This window comes from Fusarium subglutinans, assembly GCF_013396075.1.
Source record: "Fusarium subglutinans strain NRRL 66333 chromosome Unknown NRRL66333_c0000025, whole genome shotgun sequence".
Classification (NCBI taxonomy): domain Eukaryota; kingdom Fungi; phylum Ascomycota; class Sordariomycetes; order Hypocreales; family Nectriaceae; genus Fusarium; species Fusarium subglutinans.
Window position 1 is genome coordinate 79,505 of NW_023502088.1, and position 13,299 is coordinate 92,803.

A 13,299-nucleotide genomic window follows, 5' to 3' on the forward strand; every position below is an offset into this window, starting at 1 on the left:
GAAATATCTTTCCTTGCTTAGATCTTATGGAGGCTCATATGGTACTCGCAGCTCTGGGCCTCGGAAATATATTGTGCTATAGAACATATGGGAAATTTAAATTTCCAAAAGCAGATTCCTAGGTAGGTAGCTGCCAAATAACATGTAGGCATGATAGCTTGAAGCTTCGTGAGATGGATGTCTGGCCACTTTAGCAAGCCAATTATTGCGGCCATCAAGGTTCCAATTTGTGCGAGTACCTAGACCTCTGGGGTAATAAAGCTTTCGAATAAAACATGGTGCCAAAATCTGGTCTAAAGATCTACTGAAATCCCCTAAACTTACCTAAGTCTTTTCATCCGTTAGGATAAACGTCCTAAACTTTCTTGCCTCTTAAATATAGGTTACCTTCAATAGTATAATGCTTGAATATTCCTGTCTAGGTACCTAGATAACCTCACAAGTACGAGGCCCTGGCACACGCCTACAGGGCTTTGACTATAATTTATGAAAGTACTATGAAGGATTAAGGATAACTTCCTATGTTGTACCCCAACGCGGTATCAACTTAGCAGGTTTTTGACATTCGTTGTTGATTTTTGCCATGATGGAAGGTTGCAAGGCTCCTGACAGCCAGGCCATAAGAATTGTTCCTCCTACGTCGCGAATAGTAGTGGAGTGACAGGTACGCATAATACACAACACTGTATCAGTCGCACAGGGCATTTGTTCAAGGTATCTATCAAGGTCCTCAAAGTTGGCACTTAATAACAGCGGCTCCCGGTGCAGAGAGAAACAGTTTGCCATTTAACATAAAATTTTTGATATCATTCATCTATACTACATTTTGGGTCATTAAATCTTGGGCTCAAGCTTTTGCATATCGACGACGGCACGGATACAGTCACCCTGCTTCATCGTCTCGAAGGCGTTGTTGATCTCGCCGAGAGTCTTACGGTGGGTGATGAACTCGTCGACCTTGAGATCACCCTTCTTGTAGTCGGCGACAAGGTCGTTCAGCTGAGAGCGGCCCTTGACACCACCGAATGCACATCCTCGCCACACTCGGCCAGTAACAAGTTGGAATGCTATCGAAAGTCAGTATCTTGGAATTCCAATGCTATTAGGAGTCAACTTACGTCGAGTAGAGATTTCTTGACCAGCGGCAGCAACACCAATGACAATGCTCTCACCCCAACCCTTGTGACAAGCCTCGAGGGCAGCACGCATGACACCAACGTTGCCAGTGCAGTCGAAGGTGTAGTCACAACCACCATCAGTCATCTCAATGAGTTTGTCTTGGATGGATTGGTCACCGAGCTCGGTGGGGTTCACGAAGTGAGTAGCACCGAACTTGTCACCCCAAGCCTTCTTGGAGGGGTTGACATCAACAACAATGATCTTGCCCGCCTTACGGGCAGCGGCACCCTGGACGACTGAAAGACCGACACATCCGGCACCGAAGACGGCCACGTTGTCACCCTCCTGAACGTTGGCTGTAATGGTAGCAGCACCATAGCCAGTAGTGATACCGCAGCCAAGCAGACAGGTTCGGTCCATAGGAGCATCGTGCTCGATGGCGACTACGGAGATGTCGGCGACGACGGTGTACTGAGAGAAAGTGGAGGTGCCCATGAAGTGAAGCAGATCCTTGCCCTTGCACTTGAATCGAGAGGTACCATCGGGCATCAAACCCTTGCCCTGAGTGGCTCGGATCTTGCCGCAGAGGTTGGTCTTTCCGGACTTGCAGAACTTGCACTCCTTGCATTCGGGGGTGCTGTTTGAGAATAGGTTAGCTTTTGCGAGATTGATCAAGGTATGGAAAATGCATACTAAAGGGCAACAACGTGGTCACCAGGCTTGACGTTGGTGACGCCCTCACCAACGGACTCAACGATACCAGCACCCTCGTGTCCGAGGACAATGGGGAAAGCACCCTCAGGGTCCTTACCGGAGAGAGTGTAGGCATCTAAAATCAAGTTAACACACTAATATTGAGCTGATTTGCACGGCTCAAGAGCTACGAGAGCTCGATGACGTGAGTAGAGCATACCTGTGTGGCAAACACCAGTGTAGTAGACCTGGATACGGACCTCATTGGCCTTGGGAGGAGCAACCTCAATGTCCTCAATGGACAGAGGCTTACCGGCCTCCCAGGCGACGGCGGCCTTACAGGTGATGGTCTAGTGATAGCATCAGCAACGCGTCTTCATGATGTTTCTCGTCCAGGGCGGGGCACTGGGCATGATGAGGGGTAGTAAAGCTTGTGAAAGACACATACCTTGCCCACGGTAGACATATTTATGTGTTACGAGGATGAAATTGACTGTCGATGGAGAAGGAAAGAAGTGAATAACAAGACAGACAAACAATTTGAGGGGTAGATGAACCTTCAAGGGGAATCTGTTTATGTACGTAGAAACAGTAGGAAAACCGTCCGCACACTCAGATCCCGATCACCGAGCAACTCCGGTGCGGCAACAACGTACCCCGCAATTGGAGCTCCAATCCACATTCACTGAGATAGGAAAAGAATCGCGGCTTCGGGCATGAGATCAATGCTCATTGGGCGTATGACGCCCGATTTCACTCTCCTTACGTGAGAGCATTGTGCGGGGACATTGACAAAGCATGCCAAGGCACTGCGCCATTGGTGTGAAGTGCTGAGATGGCATTGCCAGAGATAGCCAGACTGCCCCTAAGCCGGAATACTCTTTCGGCAGATGAGACCGATCTGGCCGACGGTTAGGAAGAGAAGCCGCACCTGTGAGTCAGGACGAGAGCTCTTTGTGGCTTCACGGGGTCGGAAGACCTTCCGTTTGACGCCGTGCCCACTTGACGTGATCTTTGGCAAAAGGTTAAAGCGGTCTTGGTTCCGAACACTCGGGAAGATGAAGATAAGAAGAGATTACTACATTTCAGAATTTAGAAAGAAGCAATTCAGACCCTTCTAAAACTTCAATCAGACAAGTTGGCCCCACCTTCAGTGAAGCTCTCTCTTTACATTCCGCTTTTGTTATCGCTCATTACTCATTATATACCAAGAAAAACCACAGTTCGAAATGTGATCGAGTATCCGTATTTTGTCTTGATAAAATTTAGGCTTAATGATTTCCTCTTGATTTGCAAGAGCTCAAGTACTGCAGCCTTTGCGGGCACAGAATTCGACTTATGTGAAGTCTTACAAGTCATACAGACATGCGACAAAGGAGCAGGAAAGTCAACCTTCAGTGAAACAAACATGACTGACCTGCGTTCACATTTTGCTGGGATGATAACTATTGGCTTGGCTGAGTTATTAGAGAAAGCCCATCCGATGTCATGTGCAGGGGTCGCGTCGGATAAACAGCGGCTAGTGTTACCCAGCGCGATAGCTCCAAAAAATATCCCAAGCGCGTTCAGCTCAAGCAAACAGGAGCTTGCAACTCAACACCGCTTTAACAATTCATATCCATTTCATCACTAAATACGATCATCGCATGCGAAAACAGCGCAAGGCAACGTGAGGGAGCGAAGAGCCCAGCTTAATTCACGCGCCGATAAGGCCTAGTCAGATTCGAAGGCAGAGGAGTTCTGTTTAGCATAATGTCATCTCGCTTCATTGTTCCGGACTCTAGTCCTCCACCAAGCCCAGCGCCATCGACGCCAGACAAGAGCGGCCGCGGCACAGGGTTTTCGTTTCTTGCCGAAAACCCTTCAACGACTCCAGCTGGGCCACCTCCATCTTCAGCCGCTTCCTTTACACCCGCGGGTGCCCCGTCTGATTCATACATGGGAAGCTCTTTCATGCGTGGAATGACTGATACAAAGCCTCTGAGCTTTGGCGTGTCCAACAACTCATCCTCTGGAAGAAATCTTTTTGGTCGCACAGGTGCCCCAAGCAACCCGCTTGGTCGATCCATTAGAGGACGACAGCCTTCAGGATTGAGCCGCCAGTTCAGCGCGGCGGACGAGGAAGATGAGGATCTAGAGGAAGATCACGATGCCGAAGGAGAGGTTGAGCTCCCACCCCCACGAGGTAATCTTTTTCGCATGTCTACTGCTCCAGACGAACGCCTCGAGGATGACGAAGTGGACGCCGAGATCGAACGCTACATCGACCAAGACATGGCTGGTGAAGACGATGAGAGAGAAAGCTATGGGGAAGACGACCATGTTTTCGAGCGCGAAGAATCCGAAGAACCCGATATGTTCTTGAACATGAGACACGACGACCGACCCTATGGCCAGCCTATGATTGGCGATGAATCCGACCTGATGATGCTCAACACACCTGCCGCGACAAAACGAGTGCGCCAAGAAGCGGAAAGTATTTTCAGACAAACTTCAGCCCATCTTGGCATGTCGGGGCGCCATGAGGGTTTCCATTTTGCATCGATCGCCAAAAATCTTTACAGTCAGCACGAACACGCACAAATTATCGAACCCGCCGACATGATCCTCGAAACTGAAGAGCTTGTATGTAGGCTATACGAAGAGGGAGTTGGACCTGAGGATGACGTCGAGAAGATGGACAATTCTTTGTCTAACATTACATTCCGCCTGATTGAACTATGGAAGAAGACTATGAATGGACTGCCACAACCAGAAGGAGAAGATTTTGCAACCATTGGTCCTGGTCTCAACAGTGAACCATTTGAGAAGGCCGCCTATGTCGCACAGCTAATACTTAGAATGCACCACACTCGCTTCGGCACTAATACCGACGAGGAGAAGACACCACCGCTGCCCGAAATCCTGTTCGACTGGATGCATAACAATCATAACCTGTACCCTGATCAGGTGCGTGATGTCAGCCGTCACATGCCAAGCCCTGCATGCCATCCTCTATTCTGGCAGACTGTCCGATGCTCCTTGCTGCGAGGAGATGTTGGCAGCGCATCCCATCTACTGAAAGAAGCTGGTTGGCAGAATGTTCGCCGAGGACCTAGAAGTGACTATGCGTACACGGGCAAAGCTCTTGAGAATGTCAGGCGCTTTGCCGCTGCCACTAGTGAAGTCCTGGACCAGTGCCCAGGTACAAGATCAGAGTGGGACATCTGGAATAGCAACTGGACTCTTTTCCGAATTCAGGCTCGCGGGTCTCTGAATCGGATGACCCTGTTCGCCGAAGGAAGGGAACAGGATATCCAGGATTTGATGGACGACGAGTTTGACCTCCAACAACAATCACTATCCACAATGGCTCGGAAGGCCTCAAGCCAAATACCATGGGATATCTACGAGCACTTACAAACCGTGTATGGTATCGCTCTTGGTAACCATGAGGCCATCCTGGAAGTCGCCCAGGACTGGTGTGAAGCAACGATAGGCCTTTTTGGGTGGTGGGATGATGGGAATCAACGTCATAAGGCCCTGAGACTTTCGCAATCGCAGTTACTGCGGGGATCATCTCGCTTCGCTGGCTCCGAAGACTACTTCGATCGACTGACAACTGCTTTTCACATGGTTGTGCAGTCAGATCTTAACCCTAATGTTTTAAACCCCGTCGAAGTTGCCGTAGCCTCCGCTTTTGAAGGAAACGTTAACGCCGTGCTGGGATTCCTGAGGATATGGTCATTGCCACTGGCATGTACTGTGGCAGAAGTCGCATCTCTAGGCGAATGGCTCCCCGCTCCTACCGGACCCAGCCTGTTTCCTACTGATAGTCTCGATATGGACGATCTTGCGCTACTAGGCGTGACTCAACCAGGACCTGACGAACTGGATGGGATCAAAGACACAACTCTTGTCCTGTACGCTAGGGAGCTGGCAGGTATAGAGCAACTGTCACCAGAGCGTGATGGGTGGGAAATGGCCATACAGGTGTTGGGCCGAATGGATTCGCCCGAGAGATCAGAGGAGACAGTGGGCGAACTCCTTCGAGATCTCCTTGCTACGTTGAATGAGAACTCAGGACGGACCGTGGACAAAATTTGGACAATACTGAATGACCTCGGCATGATTAACTACGCCGAGGAAACAGCAGAGGTTAGTAAATTTGAGTACAATGCTGAACTAAACTGACCCGAAACAGACGTTCGCAGAGATCCTTTCCAAGGAGTCTCATCGCTATGGCGAAGCCCTCTGGTACTATGCACTTTCCCATCGCCCAGACAAGGTCCGGGAGGTGCTGAATCTACTAATGTCCTACTCGCTTGTCCAGTCCACAGTCTACCCCTCAGAGAAGGATTTAGACCAGGATCTGAAGGATCTATTACGAAAGCGAACCGAGACCCTTGAGAAACGGGCCAAGCAGGATCTTGAAGCTGCTCAGCTGCTTGGCCGAATGCTTAGCGGTTACGCTACACTACGCAAGTTTTACGAGATTCGCGATGCTGAGGACTTGGAGAATATATCGCCTACAAAGGCCTTCAAATTGAAAAAGCAAGCGGCATCTGCATTGGTTGCTGTTATTTCCAGTTCCGACGACAACATACGTGGTGGACTTTACGACGAAACGCGGGATGCAGTGGTTAGCGAGGACTTCCTCCTGGTCCTGCTGGGAGAGGCTACTGTCTTTATTAATCAATCCCCAGCCATCGTCACACTTCCTCAGATCGATGTTCTCCTCAAAGCCATCGAGGATTTACAGACAGTCGGCGATCGAGTCTATTCGGCGTGCGACGACTTCTTCAATCTTGTATTGGCATCTGCCCAGGGACTGAAGGGCTCTACACCACAAGATCTAATGGCCAAATCAACAGCCTCTCTAGGAGGAAGCTTCATGATGACCGGAAGCTCCGTGTTGGTGAATCATCTGCACAAGTCGATCTCGGCGGGAACAAAGGTTGATAGAGGATGGGACTGGAGGAAGGGATGGCTTGCAACAAGCAAGGGTGTGGACGTTCTTCGAAAACTTCGATTGGGATTGGCAAAGGACCTGGCGACACTGTGGCTAGAAGACGCAGATGGTGTCGTCGCCTACTAGAAGGCATGTATTTGAACAAGAATGACTTTTTGATGTTTTGATATGTGAGTCCGGACTGGCGAATGGAAGGCACCTTTGGTAATACAAGACATGAGCGAAATGTAATATATGCCCCTATGTTCTCAGAATAGGAATTATATCCAAATAATGATTTATAACCCCTACTTTTTGAACACATAGTTACCCGTTCTATTCCGAGGTTACCTATACATATACCTATGGACAGGACCCATCTCCGCCGGTGTTCGGATGGCGGAGGCCCCCACATCCCCGGATATCAGTCGTTAACGCCAATCGGCTCCTGTCAATTTACAATTGACCAAAAAATTCCGCCCCGACCTCGCCCCCACCACAAATTTAGGGAATAACATCTGTAACAAGAGGATCAAAAGAGTCATCGTTCATTGTTGCCGTGTATAGCCCAGCATGGTTTCAATGGAGGTCGCCAGCCGCTCAGGCGGTGCCATGACGGTAAGCTACATCATCTCATATTAAATGGGAACCTTTCCGCAGCAAAACACAGATACACAAGCTAACCCTTACACGCGGTAATAGCAACTCTTGCGACGTTCCGGTCCTAATGCCATTCGATCAACCACCGTTCTATCTAATAACACAAGGAGAAACTTCTCAAGCGCGAAGCCTCTCCCTCCTACCTACGAAAAGCTATACACCAAGTACACCGATGTCCGTCGAGTTCTCGGCAAGCAGCGTCTGACCCTCGCCGAGAAGATCCTCTACAGCCATCTCGACGACCCCGAGGACTCCTTGCTGAACAACACCGACAATGGACGAAACATTCGCGGCAAGGCCAATTTGCGCCTCAATCCCGATCGTGTCAACATGCAGGATGCTTCTGCTCAGATGGCTATTCTTCAGTTCATGTCCTGCAACCTCGCCAAGCCTGCAATCCCTGCAAGCATTCATTGTGACCACTTGATTGTCGGCTCCAAGGGTGCTGAAGATGACTTGTCTGCTGGTATCCAGACTAACAAGGAGGTTTTTGACTTCCTTGAGTCTGCGGCGCGCAAGTATGGAATGGACTTTTGGCCTCCTGGTGCTGGGATTATCCACCAGACAGTTCTTGAAAACTATGCTCTTCCTGGATTGATGATGCTTGGTACCGACTCCCACAGCCCCAATGCTGGTGGTCTTTCTACAATTACCATTGGCGTTGGTGGTGCAGATGCTGTTGAGGCTCTTGTCGGTGCTCCGTGGGAACTTAAGGCCCCCAAGATTTTGGGCGTGCAACTTGTCGGCAAGCTGAGCAACTGGGCTTCTCCCAAGGACGTCATCCTCCGGCTTGCTGGCCACCTCACAGTCCGTGGTGGCACTGGTTCCATCATTGAGTATTTCGGTGAAGGTGTCGAAAGCCTAAGCGCCACCGGAATGGCTACTATCTGCAACATGGGGTAAGTTTGTCTTATAAATCAAGGGATCTGGAAAATACTGACTTCATCTAGCGCCGAAGTCGGTGCTACAACATCGATATTTCCTTACACCAAGGCTTCAGCTAGATATCTTGACTCGACCCGGCGATCTCAGGCGAACAAGAACATTGAAGCCCTGGAGGCCTTCGCCAGCAACAGCTCCGACCCTGATGCTCGATGGCAATTCAAGGCCGACGAAGGCGCTGAATATGACGAACTCATCACCATCGATCTTTCGACTCTCGAACCTCACATCAATGGCCCTTTTACACCAGATCTGGCCACACCGCTCTCCAAGTTCAAGGAAGTTGTGAAGGAACAGGACTGGCCCCAGGTTCTTTCTGCAGGTCTCATTGGTAGCTGCACCAACAGCTCCTACGAGGATATGACCCGAGTCGAGAGTTTGCTTAAGGATGCCAAGAAGGCTGGGCTGAAGCCTGCTGCCGACTTCTACATCACTCCCGGGAGTGAACAGATCCGCGCTACGCTTGAGCGCGATGGTACCCTCGAGACATTCCAGGAGGCCGGCGGAATTGTTCTCTCAAATGCCTGTGGTCCCTGTATTGGTCAGTGGAAGCGACAAGATGGCGTCGAGAAGGGCACAAGCAATGCTATCCTGACCTCGTATAACCGAAACTTCCGTGGCCGAAATGATGGCAATCCTGATACCATGAACTTTCTGGCCTCTCCCGAGATCGTCACCGCCATGGCCTTTGCCGGATCCACTACCTTCAACCCTGTGACCGATAGCATCAAGACACCAGATGGCAAGGACTTCATGTTCTCTCCTCCTCATGGTCTCGAGGGTCCCCAGACCCCTTTCGAGTCTGGCAACGCCGAGCTTGGTGTATTATCCCAGGCCCCGGACCCTAACACCAAGATCGCCATCTCTCCCACTTCCGAGCGTTTGGCCTTCCTTGAACCCTTTGCTCCTTTCCCCTCGTCTGATCTCTCAGGCCTTCGCGTTCTTGTCAAGGTCACAGGCAAATGTACCACCGATACCATCTCCGCAGCCGGCCCCTGGCTCAAGTACAAGGGCCATCTTCCCAACATCAGCACCAACACCCTCAACACTGCCATCAACAAGGAGACCGGTGAGGTCAACGCTGCTTACGACCTCGACGGCTCCAAGCACACTATTCCTGAGCTTGGCCAACTCTGGAAGGAGCGTGGTCAAGAGTGGCTTGTCGTTGCTGAGCACAACTATGGCGAGGGCTCAGCTCGTGAGCACGCTGCCCTGCAGCCTCGCTACCTTGGTGCCCGTGTTGTTCTGACAAAATCGTTTGCCCGTATTCACGAGACCAACCTCAAGAAGCAGGGTGTTGTACCTCTGACTTTTGAGAACGAGGCTGACTATGATAAGATCGCTGCTGGCGACGAGGTTGCAACTGTCGGTCTGTATGAGATGCTGCAGAATGGTGGCAAGGGCGATGTTCAACTTCGTGTCACAAAGGCCTCTGGTGAGGAGATCCTCATTCCCACTAAACACGCTGTTACCAAGGACCAGGCTGGTTTCATTCTTGCTGGCAGTGCTCTCAACCTGCTGTCTAAGGGCATATAAAATGAGCCGCTCTCTTTTTGAGCATTAGTAGATATAGCTTTCGGGCCACAGGATGACTTCCTCTCACGATGCCTAAAAATGCCGAGTTATGTGTTGGACTGGGGAAAAAGGGCGTTTTTGGTTGGGTGAAAATGCCGAGTGATAGATTGTTTATACCAGCAATACCAATTGTTTTTGTTCTCTAGCCACTCCCATGATTTACAAAAGAACCACGTGCATATATGCGTCTATTATTTCTTCAATTGGTAAGATACCTGTATTGCTTCTTAGAGAAGTGGAAACTTCCTAACTCTGTAACTCCGAATTCGAACTCCTGAACTCCTGTGGCATATTTACATTTAGATTGTTGGAATCCTTTGCCCCTCGTTGACAAGAACGAAGATGGCCGTTTGCCCAAGATGCGCCTAGTCAAAACTCATCAAGACAGCCTCCTTGACTCCTTTGCAATGCACCGTCATCATATATCGTGTGAATTCATCAAGCGTTCAAGCTCTGAAAGTAACTCTCTGTCTCTTTCGTCTTGTTGTTGACATGTCGCTGGCGTGCAGTCGTCTTATCCTCGCATTCCCTGAACCAAGCGCAGGCTTTCAACCAAGCCGGGTTATTCCGCACATATTCAGGCAGTTCCTCCTCGGGTAGGTCACCAAAGTCAAGAATACGCTTGACCCCCCCCGGCTCTGGTGGTATGTAGGGGGGAGTAGTCCCGTCTTGCTGAGCTTGTTTGATTTTCTCTTGCTTCTTCACCTCTAGAGCCTGTAACCAGCGTTGCCTCTCCACAACCTTGCCAAACCACTCTTTGCGTTTGGGACGCCGTCTGATTTCGTCGCACTTCTTTCTATACCAGGCACGGGATCTCTTATGTATGTGATGGATTGCTGGATTCACCGGAAGATAGAGTGGCTTTTGGTCGCCGTAAACTGGGCGGTACTTGACAATACGCGAAGATACAGTAACATGCGGAGGTGGTCGCAAACTTGACTGTCGATAAATGAGTGAGTCGAATGCCTCAGAATCGAACTCGACTAAAAGCCTCTTTTTGCGAGCTTCTGCTTTGGCACGGGAGGAGAGCGGCACGGGTTTGGCCGGCTTTACTTCCTCATCAACGTCACTAACATCGGCCATATTCACCTCATCATCGATTTCGGCGCTGACTTCAGGCAGGGTACCTTGAAGATGCTGTTTCCTGACTGGGGGCCCTTGACTTGTCAGGGGAGCCGAGCGCTTAGTGGGAGTTGATAAGAGCTTCGCCTTCGAACTCATTCGTGTTTCTGGATAATGATGCTCCGATTTTTTCTGTGTATTGTCCTTCTTTGGCTTGGATGTCCGAGGAGAAGACCTAAATTTGAGACCGTCTTCAGAGGTAAACTGAATATGATTCACAGGAGAGGTGGAAGAAATGCGCGACTGAGAGTCACGGCCTAGGTAAGGCTCGATCTTCTTAAACCCTCCATTTGAAGGAGACCCCTCAGAAGCCGCTTGCGCCGTCCCAGCCAAGTGTTGGCTGTCAGTTGTATCAACGGATTGCCCATTTCTAGGCGCATCCATCTCGAGATTCTCTGTGGGATGCGTTGCCGACCCAGTATTTGAGCAAGAACTCGGTTTTTTGGTGGCAAAATCGAGACCAAGCGGCTGGTTTATCACCCCCTCTGTCCCCGCTTGCAAATCCATTTCCAATGGCGTCCTCATGTTCGACACAGCATGTGAATTTACCTGGTTAGTAGAAGAGCTCTTATCATCTTTCGCTACATCTTGGGCTGCCTTAATCTGCGCGGAGCCGGGTGTTGATCCAACGTGGCTGGTTCTGTTCCTCTCCGGCCGGGGAAGAAGGTTTCTGTCATTTGTATCAATGGATTTGTCTTGCACCAAGGACGAAGGAGGGGCCTCTCGCTCATTTGCTTTCGGAGACTGTGTCACAGGAGCGATGGTATCCGGACCCGACGCATCTTGAGATGGTGGATCATGCCTAGAAAAGTGCCGTGAAGGTGTAAACACAAATTTGCCTCGACCTCTTTTAGCAACAAAATTCCTGTTAGAGGGTCGGAAGCCCTTGGCCATATTCGTATCAGAGGAATCTCTGCTGGCGGCAGTTGGCTCTAATGATGAGTGTTCATCACAGTAATGTCTGGAACTAAGCAAAATGATCTTATCACAAGCGAGAACGGCACAAGTGCCGCCGACATGTGTCGAGGCAGTCATTCAGAGTCTCGTTGATGGGGCCAAAACGCAGAACTGATCCACCACACACAGGCTTTTACGACTGGATTGAGTCATGAGGCGCGTAGATGAAGGAATACCTAGAAATCATGTTAGCAATGTGCATTTAAAGCAGTAACGCAATGCTGAGCAAGTATTAGAGACGAAGTCGAATCAGATCTTTTCAGTTTTGAATGGCCGTCAAGCTAGGCACCTCATCGGTTGGCACATAATCTCTTCTGACAGGTGTGTTGATTCAATGTATCTGCTGTTTGTCGCGGCCTTTGGTCAAGATCCGTGGCGCAGACGAGGAAGAAGACTCCATTGTGCGACAATGAAACTCCATGGTAATCGGCCCCAGCGCTCTACAAACAAGCTTATAATGTAGGAGAGCGGTTACAGCTGGGGTGCGGTATGGAATGACAGTGTTGATTCAGACAACAATGTCATCGATAGAGTCAGAAGAAGAGAAGATGGCGCAACCAGAAGGGTTCCGTTCAGTCAGACCTTTTACCATAGGCATCATTTAACGAGCATAAAGTAAGACAAGGAAACGAAATCAAAATATCTTACCGAGGTCTGAGACCACCCAGAGAAGAGTTCTGCTTCCCTATCCGTGCCTTGTGATTGTTGTGCTAATCGAAAATACTGCGCAGTCGATAATTTGAATTATGTAGGCGGAGGCGAAAGGACAGTGTTATCCTGTAGTAGGTAGAAAGAAGCAAAGGGAGCTAGGTCGCGTCCGAGACAGTTCCCCACGGCTGCTGCCCTGTGTTGAAACAGTAGGAGTGACTATGTGCGTTCTGAGCTTAGGTATGTATGTATGTATGTATGGGTTGACGAGCCAGCCGACATCGGGTAAAGGATAGAGAATAATATCTAGGATCAGGATCAGGGAAAGAATGAAAGAGATCTCCAGCCGCCAGAGGCAGAGAGGCGTATGACTGTGGTCGTTGGTTTCGCGCCTCTCATTGCGGGCTGGTCCTGTTGCTACTGGCTCGCTATTGGCTCAAACATTGGTGATGATGATGAAGGATGGGGTGCAGAGGCGCCGGGAAGACGGTGAGTTGCTCCGAGCTGGAAAACTAATTCTTCCGCCCCGGCTGCCATGCCTACCAGTGGAGCCCCACAAGTCAACTTACACCCATGAGCGCGTCCAAAGGGAAATTCTGGCCTGCCTGTTGACTCAAGCAAAACGTAGGCGATTAGTAAATTGACTTATGCTT

At 50.0% G+C, this 13,299-nt stretch overlaps 4 protein-coding genes across 4 annotated transcripts; 2 read left to right on the plus strand and 2 right to left on the minus strand.

The window, feature by feature from the left end:
- Positions 1-834: 834 nt before the first annotated feature.
- On the minus strand, positions 835-2,278 carry FSUBG_2790 (alcohol dehydrogenase (FDH1); the record flags this gene model as incomplete). The annotated part of the gene is made up of 5 exons (XM_036680601.1): positions 835-1,067; positions 1,119-1,756; positions 1,813-1,948; positions 2,033-2,162; positions 2,261-2,278. The coding sequence occupies 5 exons, from the start codon at positions 2,276-2,278 to the stop codon at positions 835-837; spliced, it is 1,155 nt and encodes a 384-aa protein (XP_036541646.1).
- A 1,286-nt stretch (positions 2,279-3,564) lies between these two features.
- On the plus strand, positions 3,565-6,889 carry FSUBG_2791 (nuclear pore complex subunit nup85; the record flags this gene model as incomplete). Its single annotated transcript, XM_036680602.1, has 2 exons — positions 3,565-5,949; positions 5,996-6,889. The coding sequence occupies 2 exons, from the start codon at positions 3,565-3,567 to the stop codon at positions 6,887-6,889; spliced, it is 3,279 nt and encodes a 1,092-aa protein (XP_036541647.1).
- A 426-nt stretch (positions 6,890-7,315) lies between these two features.
- FSUBG_2792 (aconitate hydratase mitochondrial) lies at positions 7,316-9,880 on the plus strand (the record flags this gene model as incomplete). The annotated part of the gene is made up of 3 exons (XM_036680603.1): positions 7,316-7,360; positions 7,445-8,301; positions 8,353-9,880. The coding sequence occupies 3 exons, from the start codon at positions 7,316-7,318 to the stop codon at positions 9,878-9,880; spliced, it is 2,430 nt and encodes an 809-aa protein (XP_036541648.1).
- Positions 9,881-10,357: 477 nt separating this feature from the next.
- FSUBG_2793 (uncharacterized protein) lies at positions 10,358-11,935 on the minus strand (the record flags this gene model as incomplete). The annotated part of the gene is made up of 1 exon (XM_036680604.1): positions 10,358-11,935. One exon carries the CDS (start codon positions 11,933-11,935, stop codon positions 10,358-10,360), a length of 1,578 nt encoding a protein of 525 aa, XP_036541649.1.
- Positions 11,936-13,299: the final 1,364 nt, after the last annotated feature.